The sequence below is a fragment of the Etheostoma cragini genome, chromosome 18 (assembly GCF_013103735.1).
Source record: "Etheostoma cragini isolate CJK2018 chromosome 18, CSU_Ecrag_1.0, whole genome shotgun sequence".
Lineage (NCBI taxonomy): Eukaryota > Metazoa > Chordata > Actinopteri > Perciformes > Percidae > Etheostoma > Etheostoma cragini.
In genome coordinates this window covers 8,928,315-8,943,340 of record NC_048424.1, presented here as the reverse complement: position 1 = coordinate 8,943,340, position 15,026 = coordinate 8,928,315, and the positions used below count along the sequence as shown (strand labels likewise).

Genomic DNA, 15,026 nt, shown 5'->3' with positions numbered 1-15,026 from the left:
GCGACACCTCGCAGTTTGTTTAATGATAACATGAAGAAACTCCTCTTCTTCTTGCCTTTGACGTGGTAACAGTTCACGTACACTTCTCCTCCCAGTAAAAAGTGCCACATGACCTGTCTAGTAGGAAGTAGCGAGCAACAGCAACAGCAACAGCAACAGCAGCGGTGACCAGACGCAAAACGGGAGGAAGCTGTGAAAACTCTGAAGTCTCATTCTCGACGTTTCTCAGCAGATACGCTTTCCCTTTCGGAACAGAAAGAGCAATACGTTATCCGCAGTCATGTACTCGAAGGTGGTGTTTTTCACTGTATTTCTTGCTCTGATTGGCGCATCAGCCGCTACAGACTCAGGTAAGTTTGCGACCTCTCACTGTTGAGCTAGCTGCTAGCTACAACCAGCGTTGTCCCTCCTTAGCTCGGTGAAGACATGTACTAGAAAACTGATTTTAATCTACCTCTTTGCCTCCATTTTTGGTCAATACAGAGTCCATTAGACGCATAGCTTCTTAATTTGACAGCTGTCACTCATCCCTTTTTTTCACAAAAAATATATGTACAAAAGATCCTTTTGGCAACTTGTCAGTTGAATTCCCACGCTGAAGTAGTCATGACCAGCTAACGCTTTAGCTTGCTGGAAAGTGATGTGACCTGAAATTAAATTGGAATGGTGTAAAGCTGCAATATACTTCTCATAATGTCAATTATGAGAGGGCTGAATCATGGAGCCTGGTGTATTTTTTTTGTCAGAGCCAGTTGATCAGGAACCAGATCACCTTGTTATGTAACCGCTTTCATTTTGCCTTTGCTGTGTCACCTTTTACAATTCATAACATTGTATTGCACTTCATGACATTGTAATACCCTGCTTTATTTTGTGCTTTATTTTGACATTGTAATTGTAAGTTAGTTAGTTTAATTTTCTATCACTTGTTATCTTTCTTAAAAACTACCACAACTAAATCTGATTTATGGCTTCTTTGCAGATGCTTGTTCCTCTCTGACGTGTGCTTCATGTGAAACCACTAACGGCTGCCTGTGGGTTAACTGCACAGAATGTGAGTATCTGTCCTAAATGTGTGGCAGGTTGTGGATCCAGAGTCACAGGTTGGTTCTTAATGTGTCCCAAATTGTCCACAGACAGCTGAACTGATTGGACACATGATTCCTATGGTATGGAGAGAATGTATGGCAGTGGATACTGACTTTTAGATGATGTCATCCCAATTTCCCTAAAGCCCAAGCTGTATCTTAATCATCTGACAACACCAGCGATCTGGACAGGCTGGTTTGGGAGTAAATTACTGGCACACGGTTCTATATTGGTGATAGCGTAGACTCACTTTTTTTTACCACAATATCATAGAGGATTGAGAGGACATTGTCTCTTGGACATTTTATTCTCACATTTGTTCTGACTGTGGTTTTGCTGCTCTTTGACTACATCTCTTTTTTTGTCATATCGTAATTTCATTATGTTAATGATAATGTCTGTCAAAACATGAGGGCTCGGAGTATGAGAACTCTCTCTGATTTCTGCTCTGTGGAGTGGCGGATGCAGAATAAAATGCTGCAGTGGTATTTTTCAACCTAATTAGGAAGTCCACTGGTTGTATTTTAGAAATATGGCCCATTCAGTAAAAAGGAGTTGCCATAACAAAACTGTATGAGATATTGTTTCCTGAGTCATGAGTCAACCAACGGCTTTCCGCTCGCTATCTGTTCCCAATGCTGTTTGTGGTTAAAGTAATAGAGAAGAGGAGCTTGTTGTTATCAGTGTCAGTTAATGAGGTTACAGGTTTGATCTGTAAAGTTTTTTTTTTCACACTTTTTCATTCTGCAGATATGAATAAGATTATGTGATAATTCCTTGTGCTTACTTGCTTGAAAGCACACTTTTGGCACAAGTTTCTTTGTAAGTTAAATGCTACAGTATACCTCTGAAACTTGTAGGTGAAAAAAAATCCTCTTGAGAATTTATTATTGACCATATTGCCCATGAGGGCCATAGTCCAATGTTGGCGGGAGTTCAGTGTGTGTAGTCAGAAAGCCACAGGCAGGTCTCTAGTGATTGTGAAGAAGATGAACAGGAGAGGAAGCGAGGGGATGTGTGGCAGGAAATCTGCAATATCCTCACACTGGGGAACAGAAGGAAGGAGAGGATAACGGCATGAGTGTGCAGATAGGATAACAGATCATTATCATGTGCCTTTTTGTTCCCATAATTTATGCCAGGACGGGGTGTACCATGATCTCGTCGTACATTTCAGTTGTCATTAGGCTCAAAGAATGGAAGACAACTTTTGTAATCTCAACTACTATTACTAGTAGATCTAGCATAGACAAAACCATTAAGCCTAGCTCCTACAACGGCTAACGTAAGTAGGACAAGCATAAGGTATTTTAGGTCTCACGGGAGTTAACCTGTTTAACAAACAGCTTTGATTCTCTCCGGTAAAGATTGTGTAAAGATCTGGTGATCCACACCCTCTTTCTGCTTTGTTTCTGTTAAAAGGTCCTCCTAATGACACATTTATGATTCCTTAAGTGGTTAAACAGGACAGGTGAGATACGACACAGGATACAAGCAGGCTCAACAGTGCGTGTGTGTTTACACACACACACACACACACACCGAGTAAAATCTTTATAGATAAATCCCCAAAATGGATTTTGCATTTCAAATGAACTCAGCAAAAAACCAGAAAGTCAGCTCTGACCAGTCTAGATTGCTTTGCTGAAGCACAGCATAACCACACTACTGCAGCAGGCTAAAAGCTACCACATTGTCATTGCTAGATTTATCTTTGGTTAAGGGAATTTGTGTAAACAAGCCTTTTGCGTCAGAGCCACATTTCCCTGCAGCCCAGTGTTTAAACCCTTAAAAACTTTATACATGTACACCTAAGCTCGGTAGCACCTCTAAGTACAGGCCGTAGTCTGTGACAAAGCTTGTTGAGTGCTTCTAACTAATAGTTTTCTGTGGTAAGATGTGGGGCTTTCACTCACAACTCTTGCTTGAGAAAACTGTGGATGGACCTCGTGGTGATGATGATGTCACCATCTTGAAAAAGGGTGAGAGTCAGTCCTACCTTTCACAGCTGCCTGCAAGATAACAGCCTTCTGACCTAATAGAGAATGAACAAAAATCTAATTCCTTCCACATGCTTCAACATACATAGATCGCAGTGTCAGATCACACAAAGAGTGTGAAAAATAATACAGCCAACATGAAATTACTTGATCTGTGTCCAAAATCACAGTTTTAAGTGCAGTGAGACATTAAGATTCCAGCTTTAAAACATTTCACTCTTTGAGTTTAAACTTAAAGCTTATTTTAGATTTTTTTCCCCTTCCTGGTCAGTTGTTACATAGTCTTTCATTGCTAGACCCTCCTCCCCAGCGTGCTCTGGTTTACTGGCATGTCTTAAAACCAATCACAATCATCCCCACGGAGCCGCGGCAAAAAAGCTTCCGAAAGAGAACTTGTTTTGTGCGAGAGAAAACTCAGATTGAACAGATAGTCTAGATGGCTGTCTCAATTTACCCTGCAGAGATCTGAGGAGCAGTTAACCATAGTCCTCATGAATCCACCGAAGTTTAAAATTCCAACACAAAGAAATCAAAAGGAAAAGGACGTCAGCGAAAATAGATGCATCCGGCAGAATTTCCTGCAGCACTGAGGTAATCCTAGAAGTGGAACATCGTGAATATAGACTATTTGTAACAGAACTGCTAAATCGTGTTAAACATGTTTTACAAACACAATTCCAACAAAGTTGGGACACTGTAGAAATTGTGAGTAAAAAGGAATGGAATAATTTACAAATGTCATAAACTTGTATTTTATACACAATAGAATATAGATAAGATATCACATGTTGAAAGTGAGACATTTTGAAATGTCATGGCAAATATTGGCTCATTTTGGATTTCATGAAAGCTACACATTTCAAAAAAGTTGGGACAAGTAGCAATAAGAGGCTGGAAAAGTTAAAATTACATATAAGGAACAGCTAGAGGACCAATTTGCAACTCATTAGGTCAATTGGCAACATGACTGGGTATGAAAAGAGCCTCTCAGAGTGGCAGTGTCTCAGACGTCAAGATGGGCACCAATGGGCAGAGGATCACCAATTTTCCCCAATGCTGCGGCGAAAAATAGTGAAGCAATATCAGAAATAAGTTTCTCAGAGAAAAATTGCGAAGAGTTTGAAGTTATCATCATCTACAGTGCATAATATCATGCGAAGATTCAGAGAATCTGGAACAATCTCTGTGCGTAAGGGTCAAGGCCGGAAAACCATACTGGATGCCTGTGACCTTCGGGCCCTTAGACGGCACTGCATCACATACAGGAATGCTACTACAATGGAAATCACAACATGGGCTCAGGAATACTTCCAGAAAATATTGTCGGTGAACACAAACCACCGTGCCAGTCGCCTTTGCCTGCTAAAACTCTATAGATAAAAAATGTAGCCATATCTAAACAGGATCCAGAAAAGCAGGCGTTTTCTCTGGGCCAAGGCTAATTTAAAATGGACTGTGGCAAAGTGGAAAACTGTTCTGTGGTCAGACAAACCAAAATTGGAAGTTTGTTTTGGAAAACATGTCATCCGGACTAAAGAGGACAAGGACAACCCAAGTGGTTACAGCGCTCAATTCAGAAGCCTGCATCTCTGATGGTATGGGGTTGAACATGTGGCGTGGGCAGCTTACACATCTGGAAAGACACCATCTTCAGGGAAGACCTTGCATTTTCCAACATGACAATGCCAGACCACATACTGCAGCAATTACGACATCATGGCTGAGTATAAGAAGGATTTGAGTACTGAAATGGCCAGCCTGCAATCCAGATCTTTCACCCATAGAAAACATTTGGCGCATCATAAAGAGGTTGATGCGACAAAGAAGACCTTAGACAGTTGAGCAAGTAGAAGCCTGTATTAGACAAGAATGGGACAACATTCCTATTCCTAAACTTGAGCAACTTGTCTTCTCAAAAAGAAGACGGGATGCCACACAGTGGTAAACATGGCCTTGTCACAACTTTTTTGAGATGTGTTGATGCCATGAAAGTTAAAGTCAACTTATTGTTCCCTTAAAATTTAAAATGTTCTCATTTTCCAAATTTGATATGTCATCAATGTTGTATTCCAAATGAAATAGGGACATTTGAAACTTCCACATCATTGCATTCTGTTTTATTCACAATTTGTAGTGTCCCAACTTTTTTGGAATCGGGTTTGTATATTCCTGCTTTAAAGCTACACCGTGGCTACGTACGTAGGTATGTGGAGACACAGACCCTACGCTGTAGCCTGCCGTTTACCTCTCGAAAAATGTAACCACACGACTTTGTGACACACGTTGCTTTGTAGCGTTGCATTTCACCATACGTTTCCTGGTTCCCCTTCTTTATAAACAACAGGAAATCACGGAGAGGGTTAACTTTTCCTGTCACAGATTTCCAACTGTGGTCAGAAAGCACAAGAGAGACACTTTCTTTCTCCCACTACATCTCCAAAATCTGTATTCGCTCTGAAGCTACTCACCATCACGCTTCTCGCTTTACCACACACTTCCCACGCGTGCACACATGCCAGCCCTGCTTCTCTCTTAAAGAGATTGACGCACAAACTAATAATTATAACAGGAAGGCCATTTGGTAGTTGCTTGTCTCCAAAACCAGTGTACAGAGATGCATAACCTGATCCAAAATTTAGCCATGTGAGCTGTGGAGTATGTAAGACAGGCTGGTGAGTCATTTTTGACCCTATATGGAGAAAGCCAAAAGATGCTTTCAACAATGGCTGCAGCCTTACTGTTAAAGCTGTTGCTGTATCTGTAATTTATGGGTAGCCATCTGTTGGGAGTCGTTAGGTTTGGTTGCTGTGGATTATAGTCTTACAAGCTAGGCAGGTGTAGGAAGGCGTTTTACAGCACCAGATGTAAAGTAGAAATTGAGTAGAAACAGTTCCCTTTATGATGTTCCTGTATTCCAGGACGATACTGTCTCCATGTGCTCATAAAAACAAATTCAAGAGCATTTGTTTTTATATCAACGCAAAGATGAGATTAAAGGCCTTTTTAATGGCCTCCCCATCAACACATTTAACAGTTATTTTTATTTAAACTCTGTTTAATAGCATTTTTTCAAGAACAAACAATTCTCAGTGAAATTGTGATTTGTGTATAGGACTAAAAATAAATAACAGCAATGATTAAAATAAAATAAAAAGGGACAATGAAGCATGTATGAGTCTGAGTATGTACATGGTTACATATACAGTATACGCATACATACATCCACACGCTCATAGACCTAAATGTTGAGTTAGCCTATGGTGCAGAGTTCAATGTTAGAAAGTTGGAACAAGGGCAGTCCTCTCCACTGAGGTACACTGGAACTGTAATGTTTCTATGTAGTTAAAAAAGGCTGCCAGAGCTTAAAGAATTTAGCTGAGAATCCACGTAGCGTGTGCTTAATTCTTTCTAGCCTACTTAAATGGAGAGCATCTCTGATCGAAGGGCTAAAATTAGGGAGGAGAAGAAGTATTTAACTATTATTAAAGCTTTATGGGAAATATGTTTTCTACTTATGTATCATTTCAGACAATTAGTCTTAAAATGGCATTTGCGGCAAAGTGCGGCCATGCTGGATAATTGTACACTGTTACTCTATCTGTGTCGAGTAAGTTGGATTTAAAAAATCAAAGCATTGCTTAGCAGCTAGCATCTAATGGAATAAGCAATGTTTTTAAATTATGGTTTAGTTTATAACATGTGAACAATGAAAATACCCATTCCAATTTCACACAGCCACATCACAAGGTGATAATGTTGGACAAAGAAAAGCATCTAGTCATAACATTGAGAAGCTAGAACCAGTATTTTTCTGGGCATTATGCTTGGAAAAAAAATAATTTCTAAAAGTAGTTTCTGACGTGTTAAGCTTGTACAGTAGCAATAAAGTGAACACCGTACAGGAGAACTGGGTGTGGAATAGAATCTATAGTCACAAGGTGTTGTCCGTTGTGACTCATGGTTTCCTCACTGTGACACAGACAGAGTTGTACCATTTAAAGGAAACTAGCATTAATTGATAGAAATATCTGTGTTGGTTGTTTAATTCATGGAATTTGATCTTACTTTAGTTAATCATGTCTGTAAATTAGTAAAATTTAGTTCCTTAGGTTAATCACTATCTCTATCTTGATTTCTTGTAAAGTATTTTGGACAGCAAAGACTTCATGGCGGTGCAAAGTCCCTTTCTGTCTTGGTTAATTAGTAATTAGATATTCTAATATAAGCGAATAAACCTAGATGATCAAACTGAGTCAGCAAACATACAAATGTCTTCAGTCTTTTTTTGGGGGGGGCTTTTCCATCTTTTAAGGGGTAGGACAGTTATGTGAGGAAGAGGAGAGAGACGGGCAAGACATGGAGGAAATCGTCACTGGTCAGATTCCAGGGACCTCTCTCCTCTATATTTATGTGCGCCTGCTGTCCCCACTGAGCCAAGCTGGCCACAAAGGTCTTCAGTCTTAAACAGTGGTAGAATCAAACTGAGTACATCTACTTAAGGTGTATACGCAAAAACAATTATAAAGTACTTGTAATTTACAGATTTCTGGTACTCTATACTTCTACTACACTATATTACAGACAGAAAATACATTTATTTTATGTGTTTATTTATTAGATACTTGGCAGATAAACATTTTACCTACAACATATTTAATTAGATTCCTACAGTAATATAAATCTGACTTGGGCTCATCTGTTGTATATTAAATACTTTTACTTTGATGCTTTAAGCATGCTTTGCATTCTTTTAATTGTACTTTAATGAGTATTTTTACATTGTTGTATTGCTAATTTAATTTTTACTAAGTACTGCATGTGATCTGAATATTGATTTCAAGTTACTTTTTTGACTGGTGACTATTTTACTTATAAATAAATGATGCATGGAGTCATGATCTTATGTTGCCAGATATATTGCTTTTATTATGATTGTGTTAAAAATGAAAAACAAATGCATACATAACACGACGTATCCAGTGTAAAATGATCAAGTGGTATGATGGGGACAACAGGATGTTGGCCTGTGTGAGCAAATGCTCTGACCTTGCTCTGTAAAAGGCGAGATAAGAAAATCTCCCCACTGCACATCATGTTGCTTAACTATTTTAAATGTGCAGAACAAGTGTGAGACAGATCATCAGATTCAGCTGAATGTGCTCTATGAAAAAAAAAAAACTTGAGAGATTGTGGGCCATTATGTTTCTGGAAACACGCAGTAACACTAGTGATTCTTCGTGTTTGAGAGCTGGATAATGAGGCTGTTATGAGACTTCAGTGAGAGATAAATAATTTGCCATTGTCACCTCAAAATAACATGCTCAGTATTGAAGTGCGTTTTGCTCTTGCCAACATAAGACACTGAAATCTACTCTGACTGCTTGTTGACACTTCATTCATATAAAGCACAAACCAGGCATTTAATTCATGATGTCTCTTTCAACAGCTATTGGCTGTTTCAACTACCTTCTGGCAGAAAACAACAGCTGCACCAATGTTAGCTGCGCAGGTAAGTCAAACAGCCTAGTGGTTCTAAATACCAGGCCGGTGTGTTGACATGTTCTTTTAGGCCATTAGACTCCATGTTTGTATACAAAGAAAAACCTGAAATAATCTTCAGATTCTGTTTGGGTTTAGCTACGCTCTATCTGAGGTGTTAGTGAATGATCCGTTTCAGCACTTTGTCTCTGTCGTCTTTGTGTCCAAAAGTCTTGGCTCTCGGCTGCCCAAGAGATATGATGAGCGAGTGTTCTTCCTTGCCATTGTTGTTTGCATTGTCCCTCTTCTGCTTTCCCCCTTTCACCCTGTCTTGATGTTCGTTCTCTGTCCAGCTGTTGGATCCACAGTTACATCCCTTCCCACTACAGTTCACCCTGCCACAGCCTCCCCTACCACTGCTGGCACCAGCACCTCCACTAACGGCAGCACCCCACAGCCCACCCCAGGTAACCGGTCCCGTAAAACCTCTGCTGCTGCTTAGTCTATGTTGTCCAGCATATAAAGATTGAAGTGGTAATAGTAATAACTTAATAGTTTTATTGAGATCTCTCAAAGTTGTAATCTCTTAGAATTTCATGATATCAAACCCTGTTTTTGATACTACAGTATTGTTTGAAACTTTACTGTCCCCTTCTGTGCTTTTCCCACCTGTGTGCAGCATGAAATTAGATAGGGGTTACAATGATTATTGACTGACTTCTCTATTGAAAAAGGTTCCTTTGGCTGTAGTGTAAACTGATACACCAGTATCTGTATTCCTGACCAAGTGTCTGCTCAAGGAGTGTTTGCTTTAGTATTAAACCACGCTTACTGATGCCGTGATTAACCGCACGTGTTTGCAAATCAACCAGGATTGAAATGTTGAAAGTGTGTTCACACAGGCTACATTTTTGTGCAAATTGTGTGCCGCGATGATATACAAATCCAATGCAAAAGCATGAATAGATGAAGCACATTTGAGGTGGTCGATGCAAATGGTGTTACCCAAACACGGAAAATGTTGCTCATTCTCGTAACCGCGTGTAACAAATTTGTGCAGCCGGTGTAAACGCAACATAGGGATTACAACTTTACACAAGTTAACCAGGATAAAGGCTAATGGATGTGTTCTTACCTTGACCCTACTACAGACAATTCAACACTTATTTCCACCGCTGCCCCCACTCACAGTGGAAACAGCTCCATCCCTACGTCTCCATCCTCTACCACAGGTACTGTAAACCTGGCATTGTGATGGCGCAACAACATTTTGAATCTGGCCTGTCATGGTCGTACAGAAGAATAACGTGTATCTTGTATATCCTCTGTCACAGTTGGAAACATCACAGATACCACACCAACTTCCCCATCTCCTGCCCCTCACAATAACACCTTTGACGCTGCAAGCTTCATTGGTGGAATAGTGCTGGTCCTGGGCCTGCAGGCCGTGATCTTCTTCCTCTACAAGTTCTGCAAGTCCAAGGAACGCAACTACCACACCCTTTGAAGCTGCCAAACTTTTTGATCCACATCACTCGGCCTATCCCCACCAATTAGAACCTTCCAGAGGACTCCCCACTAGGCACGTACTCATCACGACGGACTCAAACACTGTTTTCAAGCAGGTTTTCTAGATCTTTGATGTTTGTTCCACTTGTGGTTTAGACCTACATTAGCCTTGCTGTTGAAGTCTGTATTAGGCACACACGCGGGCCTGTTGTGCATGATAATTCCACTAGAACAACTAATCAAATCTCCTGTAATATGGCATTTTAAGCCTTCAGCATATGTATTAAATCATCTGGAAGCTACTCCCACCTCCATCATACCATTAGTCATTTTGTGAAAACCGCTGCGAATTAGGGTGGAACGTATTATTTACAGCCTCTGTCCTCATGGCTTTCTCACTTAAATACATCACTTGAGAGTTTAAGGATTAGTAATGTGTACAAAGTAGCTTTCCTGTTGATGCTTGGGAGTAGTAAAGCTGCAAACTGGTGTCATTTACATCATTGTTTTGATTTGGAAACACTGTTTGAGTTCACAGCTATGCTTAAACGCAATGACTGTGATGATTCAGTATTGCTTTTAGCCTGTTCAATCTTGGGCATGTTCCCTCATCCCCCATGCAGCTGTATCATGTATTTGTTCATAGATGTTGTAAAAGTGGTGGGGTTACTTATGAGGGAATAGAAGCAACACCCAATTATCTGATGTCAGACTTGAAAAAAATAAGCCATTTTTGGTGTCTCCCTTGGCAGTGCGGTGCGATTTCTGCTGTTGACTTTACTGGGAAAATCCTTCTATCAATACTAGTTGTAAAAGATCAACTCGTAGTAGAGCAGCTAAATGCAATAAATACAGAATCAAGTTTATTTGATCAGCTGGCCATTTGCGACCCATTTATCTGAGGGAGTCAAAAGAAGCCTGTGGGTCAAAATGAAAGATTGTAGAATATTTCAAAGATATTGATAATTCAATTGTTTTAATAGTTTATAATATAGAGAATGGGGGGATAGAAAAGAAAATGACCTTCACTTTCTTGATGTGGACAGTGATAGCAGTGAAGTGCCTTTTACCGTCCAGTTTGACTTAAAGAGAGAATGGTGACACGGAAGAGGAAGTCTTTTCTTCCTAGTTGAGGCCCCAGTGTTATCATTAGTTTGTTTGTAAGAAAGAAACGGTATCGCTGTGCTGATATTGGTAAGAACCGTAGTATCCCAGCTGGACTGAATAGCCTTTTATTGTGAAAAAATACAGTAGATATTTGTAACTCGAGGCCCTTGATCAGTCAAGATTGAAGTTTTCCCTATAAGTAGAGGTCTTCTCACTGGTAGCTTTGTATAAATGAATAATTAAAGGCTCTCCTTTTTCTAGCGCCAATACTACCCCAAAATTTCCTCCCAACTCACTATTTATGTTTCAGAACTCCGTTGTAAATTGTGTTGAATTATAAAAACAACAATGAGCTGGAATTAAATTTTGGACCGCTGTTAGGTGCTATAAATCAGGGAATGTAACTTTAAAGAAATGGCAAAATATTGGGCTTAATTTAAAAATTGGGGAGAGTACATCGAGTTAAAAATGTTAGGACTGTTTGAGTTTAGTCCAACTGTTTTGGTTTGGTCCAATGAGCATTGCTCCTCTGATTTCTGAATGGAGTGTAAATGAGAGGATTGTGAATGAAGTGCGGAACTGCAACAACGAAGCGGCTGTGCTAGAGCTCACGTCAAGTTCTCTAATTAGCTTGCTGCTAACTGTGTGATGTTATTTCTTTTGCCATTTTGTCCTTCCTGTACATAGCCATATCCTGTTTTTCTTCATCTTCTAGGTTTGGACTTTAGGAAAGGCTAAATGAAGGAGTGTTTATCAGTACATTTTGCTTGTAGCGGCTTGTTCAGTGTCAAGGATGTTTTGTTAAATGCCTGTTTTTTCTTATTGCATGCTGGATGCTTGGAGTTGTGATTTTTCCTCCCATTGCATATCATCTTAAGGATTTATACACTTTAAAAACCACTTGATTATTTGTAATCAGCCCATATGCTAGTTGAAAGAATGCCTCGAAACTGTGCATTGAGCCAAAGTCCTTAGTTTGGGCATGGAAATTGAGCATTGCAATGATAAGCTTTGTTTTGTAACTGTCTTTGTAAATGTTTTCATGGTTCAGCCCAAAAAAAATCTGATGCTTGTATAAACACTCAGTCTTGAATATTTACTAGGTAATGGATGAATAATGTTTTTATGACCACGAACATTAAGAAATTGTGAGTGCAGAGGGTCTTTTCTTCTTTTTGCTTTGGCTTTCATAATTTAACCTTACATGTTTCCTGCTGCTCACCATTAACACGCCTTTTAACCTTGTCACTTGATGGCATTAGGCTACAGCCCAAAGACCCAGCTATGGCGAGAAGGCTCCAGAGTTTTGCCTTAGCTGCATTAATTTCTGCATTCTCTCCAAATTTTGAGAATTATGAGTTCTATTCACAGCTGTTGAATGGCATGCTGTAACCACTGAATCCAGTCAGAGTGCTTTCTGCTTTTGACATAGTAGCTGCATTCCATAAGAACACAGTATCCCGTGAAGACTTTGTGTTGCCTCTCTTCAGCTTCTCCTACAAGTTACTAACTCAGTCCGTGCACCTAAGGAAAAGTGCCTTATTCAGTTAATCCATATATGCCACACCTTTTCAATTTCAATGTGACTCAACACTTTCAGACCCCTGCAAAGTGGTTTTGTTGTATGATATTCTACTTTGTCTTTTTTGTCATTCTCAGCCTTAAGTTGATCAAACCCACAGAGCATTTGCTAGTGACAAGCTGTCTAGGCAACTATTAGCCTGCTTTTATTTGAAGAGTGTGTTTGTTAGATGCTATGTTTTCATTAGCATTTAAGTGCCTAGATTTCAACCAATCACAATAGATTTATAGTTGTTTAAATGCTGGTGAAATGGCTAGAACAAGCTAATGTATGGCACAGTTTTCAAGTGGATTTAACTTGGACAACTTCTCACAAGCACATTGTAATAGAATAACTTACCAGTAATGTTGTAACCACAGCCTCATATCTCTAGTGTCATTGACTGCAACATTTCCTCCATAATGTAAACAGTTATTGGATGACTTGGAGTCCACTTTGGTTGTAAGTTTGCAGTGTTGCATTGAATTATTTTCTGTCCCAATAAGATTTTAAATTTGCATGGACTGTTAGTTTTCAACGTGTTCAATTCCAAGAGTAAAACCTTTGGATTCCCTCCTTTTGCCCGGCAGATGTGCACACATTGTTATACCATATTTTTTTAGAGGCCATTATTAGGATTGTAGGTACAATATTTTTTTGGGGCTTTGCTTCCACACAACAATATGTAGACACTTGCAGGTGCCACAAAGCCTCCTGGATTGTTTTGTGCTTATTTTTCTCTCTCAAACCATTTTATTTTGTGCCTTTTTTTCTAGTGTTGCCTTTAATTTCACGGTGTAAAGCCAATAAAGTTTGAATCTTGTTAAACAAATCACTGTATTTACCTTTCATTGGGCAGCAGTGCTGAAGTTTCTTGGAGCTGGTTATTTACATGACAAATCGCAAGTGGGACGATGATACACACAGCCAGATCTCAGCTCTCAGGCTCCATCACCATGGTTACAATTGAACGGCTAGTTGCCTAGACAACAAAAGGTGTCAAGTTCAAGCTTTGCTTTGTCTTGCCCTGTGTGTGTAGTTAAGTCAACAAGTTCTCTTGTTACAGAAGAAAAGTGGTGCCGAACAAACATTTCATATTGAAAATTGAATATTCAATTTAAATTCAAATCATATTCATAGTATTTAAACATGTTCTCCAAATTCAGCATTTACTCGTGCAATCAGGATTTGGCAGTAAATGTAGCTTCATGTTTAGCATAGAGAGAGGTATCTCATCTAACTCTCTATCTAAGGGACTTTGTTTCACTCATATAAATAAAATAAGAGTAGAACAGACATTGTCATTCAAATCAAAGCAGGCTGGTCAGATTGCTGGCTATCCCCCTGCTTTACTTGGCAAGACGAGCCCTTGTGTAGCAGTGAAATGTTCTGATTGGCCAGGCGTCCATGCTCCCGTGTTCAGGTCCTATCCCCTGACCAGTGGGGCTATCTTAACCAGTCAAGGTCAGTGCCTAACCTCAACCATCTTGCCTAACCACTCAGCTGCTATGCTGGGCAAAGTTTGCCAAGAAAAGCAGTGAGATTCATTATAACGAACAGTTGCCATTGCAAAGAACTACGACCATCAAAGCAGGCAAACTCATTCAATTCTATGGTCAATGAAAAAACGTTCACCTCTTTTAAGCCTCTACAAATCCCTTGCACAATGACATTACTTGTGATGAAGGGTGACAAGTAGATATTGCTTCCTTTTAAGGGGTCCAAAAGCCCAAAAACATTGTGCTGCTTTACTTGAAAATATAGAGGGAAGTTGGTGACACGTGTGCTCCCCTTTGGCTATACACAAACCAATAACCCTACAATCAACTGTATGGCCACAGCCTTTCCTGGAAGTCTACATACATTTTCCTGTATATAATAAAGTTTAAAGAGTGGACTAACACTTGAACGGATATCCTAGTTTTGTTGTAATTACTCTACACATTTGTAGAATTGTCTTGATGTCTACTACTTTCTTTGTATGATAGAAATCCACGTTTTTGTAAAGCATACAGGTGCAAAGTTTATCGCAGCCATGTGCAAACCCCCCCAAAAACACCCCTCTGTTCAAAACAACCCGTTTGTCTTTCATTATCCTGACGGGACACATGGTCAGTTTCCGAGGTCACAGCAATATTCTGCTTATGTAGCACAAACTTTTAGCTCTAAAAGGAAAATGTTGTGTGTCTGTGTGTGCGCACTCAAGAAACAGGGTCTATATAGTTCATTACATTCTGGGACATGGCGTGTGTGTGCGTGCGCACGTGTGTGTGTGTACAATA

General features: G+C 39.7%; 1 protein-coding gene across 4 annotated transcripts; it reads left to right on the top strand.

Moving 5' to 3' along the window:
- The first annotated feature begins 13 nt into the window (after positions 1-13).
- On the top strand, positions 14-13,576 carry cd164 (CD164 molecule, sialomucin). Of its 4 annotated transcripts, none has more exons than XM_034900404.1 (6): positions 14-350; positions 983-1,054; positions 8,533-8,598; positions 8,921-9,034; positions 9,719-9,799; positions 9,902-13,576. In XM_034900404.1, exons 1-6 carry the CDS (start codon positions 281-283, stop codon positions 10,072-10,074), a joined length of 576 nt encoding a protein of 191 aa, XP_034756295.1. In that variant the 5' UTR covers positions 14-280; the 3' UTR covers positions 10,075-13,576. The 4 variants fall into 4 exon arrangements, with proteins under 4 accessions (XP_034756295.1, XP_034756296.1, XP_034756297.1 ...); XM_034900405.1 differs by having other exon boundaries at positions 17-350; positions 8,536-8,598; XM_034900406.1 differs by lacking the exon at positions 8,921-9,034 and adding an exon at positions 4,933-4,935 and having other exon boundaries at positions 22-350; positions 8,536-8,598.
- Positions 13,577-15,026: the final 1,450 nt, after the last annotated feature.

Bases quoted from the DNA above. Each gene is read 5' to 3' on its own strand.
- cd164 (XM_034900404.1), top strand. From the start codon at position 281: ATGTACTCGAAGGTGGTGTTTTTCACTGTATTTCTTGCTCTGATTGGC. The intron at 9,035-9,718 runs GTAACCGGTCCC...ACCCTACTACAG, and splicing joins CACCCCACAGCCCACCCCAG to ACAATTCAACACTTATTTCC. The intron at 9,800-9,901 runs GTACTGTAAACC...CCTCTGTCACAG, and splicing joins GTCTCCATCCTCTACCACAG to TTGGAAACATCACAGATACC.